At 49.8% G+C, this 5172-nt stretch overlaps 1 protein-coding gene across 1 annotated transcript; it reads left to right on the top strand.

Moving 5' to 3' along the window:
- The first annotated feature begins 4568 nt into the window (after positions 1-4568).
- Positions 4569-4767, top strand: LOC132525238 (cytochrome c oxidase subunit 7C, mitochondrial-like). Its single transcript, XM_060157778.1, has one exon. It carries the CDS (start codon positions 4569-4571, stop codon positions 4761-4763), a length of 195 nt encoding a protein of 64 aa, XP_060013761.1. The 3' UTR covers positions 4764-4767.
- Positions 4768-5172: the final 405 nt, after the last annotated feature.

Raw genomic sequence — 5172 nt, 5'->3', positions numbered from 1 at the left:
CAGCAGTCTCCAGCCACCCTCGTCACTCGTTGACTGTGCCCAGGGAGGGGGCACAGAGCCAAACACACCCAACCTGCATCCGGCAGCCTTGACCAGAGAAATAGAGATGTCGTGCAGCTGGATCCTCGGTAAGTGGAGGCTCAAGACCCCTCCTGTTTCCACATTTGTTACTGAAAATCTCTATGAAACGTCACCGTCTACTTAGGTGACTGAGAGCTGCCCAGGCCACAGAGGGAGTGAATGTCAGGATGGGGGTCGGGCTGCGGTGGCGTGTGCCGGCCCCAGCCCCTCTTTCTAGTTACTGCTCTTCTGGGAGATGTTGCTTGCTTTCAACTGACTCCCGGACCTCAACTTGAGTAGTGATCAGTCGGCTTTCAACGGAGAGGTAAGCGTGGAGGAAAAAAAGCAAAGCACACTGAGGTTTCCTGTAAAAGCAAGAAAAGGACCGCTCTTGTATGTCAGTGAGCTGTGGTGAAGTGGTCAAGGGCTTCCGGTTTCTCAGGGGTGCCCTCTCCGACCCAGGCAGGTCTTCCAGCCTGGTAGCTTTGCTCTCCTCCACGATGTGGAGATAGTGATGGATCCCTGCCCGCCCACAGAGCTGTGGTGACAGAAAGTGAATGACAGAAAGCAAGATGTGGACACACTTGGAAAGTCCATCACACCTTGCAGATACAAAACAGTAAAACAGTTCTCACCTCTGGCAACCTTGGTCTCACTTTAAAAGTCAACAAGTTTGGACTTCCCTGGTGGCACAGTGGTTGGGAGTCCGCCTGTCGATGCAGGGGACACGGGTTCGTGCCCCGGTCCAGGAGGATCCCGCATGCCGTGGAGCAACTGGGCCCGTTAACCATGACCGCTGAGCCTGTGAGTCCGGAGCCTGTGCTCCGCAGCGGGAGAGGCCAGATCAGTGAGAGGCCCGCGTACCGCAAAAAAAAAAAAAAAGTCAACAAGTTTAAATAAAATGTCACTAAATTGTATTTCTTTAACAAGAATGCCTATTCTGGTCCTTGTTCTTCCTAAAAGAACTGGCCTTTCTATTTTTGCCATGTTCAAAAGACCACAGGCTTAAGAGACAGAGAAATGTGGGTCCAAATCCTGCTTCAAGTACTAATAAGCTGCATGACTGTGGGCAAGTCAAGTAATGTCATATAGCCTGAATTTCCTCATCTGTAAAATGGGTACAATAGTAAATGTTCCTTCAGATTGCTGTGAAGGTCAAAGCAGACGTTGGTATCAAAAGTACTTTATGATTTGGAAGTGACGTGTAGGTGACAGGTGTCATTATTATTATTTTTCAAGCATTTGTCAAAACCTATGATATATAAATGTCCTATGCTCCATCCTCATCAGGATCAGGCAATTTGGGGGCAACTTCTACTATTTACCCAGTAATCTCTGCTCTCCCTCTTTAAGGGCACCTTTTACAGACAAGAAGTTCGACATCTCTCCTCAGTAGCTAGAACTGAAGAAAGAAGAAAGTGGCCAGAGACAGTGAGGGGTGGAAGGAACTGCAGCCCCTGAGGTGCCTGCAACATCACCTGGTTTTCCAGAAACTCCCAACTATGCTGGGTCTCCTCAGGGACCAACAAGACGAGGTGTAGAAATTGCTACTGGGTAACAGTCATGGTCATAAAAATAACACTGTGAAAAATGCACATTGTGAATAACAAGGAGAAGTTAATGCAAAGACTCATTGCCCCTCGTTAGCGAAAACTTGGGCGCAACTTTTCCAGGCTCCCGGGAAGGCTTTGGAGAACGCTGCTTCCACCCAGAAGCACTTCATCATTTATATGAATGAAAATGAGTGCAAACAGATTGTCGGGATGTCTGTTAACATCACCTCTTTTTTCTTGCAAGGAATCCCCTCTGTAATTACATTTTGCCTGTCAGTTCATAAATTTTTCTTATTACAAACTGGTCGTTATTGATGGCTTTTTAAAAGTACAAAAACTGAGCCCAAAGCAGTAGATCTCTCGGTAAATTCAAAACATACTCTCTTTGGTCCCAGTCACTGGTGAGGAGTGAAGGGGAAAGTCTCCTCGTTCGTTGTGAGCAGAAGCAGGCCTGACATACGTTTCGGTTTAGAGACTTGGCTTTGAGGGATGCATGTTTTAAGCCACAGTGAAAATAATAAATAAAGGATAAACTTATTTGGCAAATGCTGACACTCTGCAAGCCAGCATCCTGCCATTGTTCTCTAGCTGGGTCGCACTGCGCAAAGGCTTCTATTTGGGTTCCTGGCATTTATGACCAAATGTCATGATGAGCAAAGGGAGGGAGGCGGTGGGGGACACGGGCGGGATAATAAAGACTTGCAGTCAGAGTTTTTAAGTAACCAGTAGATCGTGTTCAAATCCTTTTAAAATGAGGTTCTGTGGTTCTATATTTAGACCTATCTGGTTAAAACATGAAAGAGCCAAATTTCAAGTGATTTCTGCCTTCTGGGGAGAGAATGGGTGTTCCTCATTGTTCACAGTCTGAGAGAAGTTTCTAGAACTTTTACTGGTCACAAGTAAGGGACCATATCAACGGTGGGGGGAGGAGGGCAGGAGAGTGGACATCCAGGGGACCTTCCCCACCCCTCCAGCCCAGCCCCCTGAACACGCAGAAAGCAAAGCAGGCTGGTCGCCCCCTAACCCACTCCCTTACGCTGCAACTGTGCAAAATGGGTGGGGAGGAAGCGCAAATGCAAACCTGGACGTGTGTGATCCATTCCTGATTGGAGCTGGATGGAACCAAGTAGTCAAAGCAAGACACAATGTGGTCTAGGTCGGGCTGCCAGGCTTGGACTGCTCACTCGCTAAACGCAGGCAGCAGCTACTGATCTGGCCGAGAAACAATGCCCCATTCAGCTCTCAGTATCTGTTCTTAATATCAAGATGCAAAACCGGGGTCCCCATCGGTGAGGAAGCAGAGTCCGGGCCAGGAGAGCAATTACACCTTAGCCAATCAAGTGAACAGAATGGGAGATATAAAAACATTTTTCAAGTGGAAATAATTCAAGATCCTTCTAAATATCTTAACAGCGTACTTGGCCACACTGGGGATTAGGAAGCAGTATTTTATGTTGGGCAGCAGGGCCTTTGTTTTGTGTGCGTGTGTTTTTCTCGTTAGCCAGGGATCTGAAGAGAGGACTGCGTTCTGTCAGAGTGTGGCACGGACCCCTCCAGCCCCCGGCGGGGCACGGCAGCACCAGCATTTGGCAAGAAGACAGGGGAGTCGGTGATGAAACAGACCTAGTCCCATGTCACGTCTCGACAGCTTCGAAGCCTACCCCGCCCACGCTCATGGGTTCCCCCAGCCTCACCAGGCTTGGTTTATGGGAGAGGGCTGCCCTCAGAGCAAAACCCAGGAGACAGGCAGAAGGTCCAGAACACACAGGCTTTGGCCGTGGCCCCCAGAGCAGGGTGAGACTGGAACTGGGTCACCCTCTGTTTTCTGTCAGCTCCCAGATAAGATGAGAAAAAGTTGGCTCTGCTGGGAGGAGCCTGTAATCCCAGCAGAATCCCTCAGTCGGCCCTAAAGTTGGCCTCCGGGCAATAAATCTGCATCCTGTGAGAAGCAGCCCTGCTCTGCCCGGCCTCAGGGCGCCCCACTTGAGTTCTGAGACGATTCTCTGTGCTGGGCACTGGGGCCAGAGAGGAACAAGCTGGGGCTGGAGAGAGGCTGGGAGGAAAGAGACCGTGATGATGGCAAAAATAATGAAGAGGAGAGAACATTTATAAGGCCACCTTGAGAACTTCACAAACAATCACTCCTTTAATCCTCTACCCTGTGAGATTGGTATTACCATCATCTGCAATTTACAGATAATGAAACCAAGGCTCAGAGAAGTTAAGTAACTTGCCCAAGGTCACACAGGCCGAGTCAGATTTTTTTTTTTTTTTTTTTTTTTTTTCGGTACGCGGGCCTCTCACTGTTGTGACCTCTCCCTTTGCGGAGCAACAGGCTCCGGACACACAGGCTCAGCGGCCACGGCTCACGGGTCCAGCTGCTCCGCGGCATGTGGGATCTTCCCAGACCAGGGCATGAACCCGTGTCCCCTGCATCGGCAGGCGGACTCTCAACCACTGCACCACCAGGGAAGCCCCCGAGTCAGATTTGAACCCAAAACATCTAGCTCCAGGGTCCGTGTTCCTGACCACTTTGCACCTAAAGGAACTGAAGAGAAGACTTCCTGAAGGAAGCTTTGAAAGGCCAGGCGGACATGTCCTGTGGCACAAGCCCATCTGTTAACACTTGGGGTCTACACAGGGGAAGAAAAATACCTTGACTCTGGCTCAGAGTCCAGAGGATGAGAACGGGCTACTCAGAGTGTGGTCCCTGGACGGCAGCACCAGCCTCATCTGGGAGTTCCACGAAACAGAATCTAATTTTTAACAAGCCCCCAGTCGACTCCCAGGCACTCGCAAGTTTAGGGGGCCCTGACACAGAACAAAAGAGCTAGGCAGCCCTTTCAGTCCTTGCCCACAAGGGATCAAGGTCATGAGGAAAGGAATGCGGGGTGTGCTGCCACCATTTCTTTTGCCTTCAGTTTCTGCCCCTTTCGCAGGGCTTCCAACAGCCCTATGTTGGGACAAAGCATCTGGAGGTTCACAACCTCTGGGGTCTGTAGGAGCCACTGTGAGGAGGAGGGTCCAGGGAAGAATTTACCAATTTCAGTGGAAAACAAGTGGCGGTTACTAGCTATGATGACTTTGTACTTAGGGTCTGGATTTGCTGCACCTTTCTATATAGTAAGACACCAACTGCTTAAAAAATAATCCTTGAGACAGAATACAAAGAGGAGCGTTTTAAGATGTGCACTCTCTGGGCTTCCCTGGTGGCGCAGTGGTTGAGAGTCCGCCTGCCGAGGCAGGGGACACGGGTTCGTGCCCCGGTCCGGGAAGATCCCACATGCCGCGGAGTGGCTGGGCCCATGAGCCATGGCCGCTGAGCCTGCGCGTCCGGAGCCTGTGCTCCACAACGGGAGAGGCCACAACAGTGAGAAGCCCGCGTACTGCAAAAAAAAAAAAAGAGATGTTCAGTCTCTTTGAAAAAAGGATCAAACTCTTGAACTCAGCATCCTAGATATGTTTGTGAATAAACTTATAGCATTAAAAAAAAAAAAACAAAAAACAGAGCTAGGCAGGCCCCTGGAGGTGGTATAAATGGCGAGTGCAAGGCCACAGA

This window comes from Lagenorhynchus albirostris, chromosome 9, assembly GCF_949774975.1.
Source record: "Lagenorhynchus albirostris chromosome 9, mLagAlb1.1, whole genome shotgun sequence".
Taxonomy (NCBI): Eukaryota; Metazoa; Chordata; class Mammalia; order Artiodactyla; family Delphinidae; genus Lagenorhynchus; species Lagenorhynchus albirostris.
This window is presented reverse-complemented; position numbering and strand designations above follow the sequence as displayed.

Coding starts and splice junctions, on each gene's coding strand:
- LOC132525238 (XM_060157778.1), top strand. CDS start 4,569: ATGTTGGGACAAAGCATCTGGAGGTTCACAACCTCTGGGGTCTGTAGG.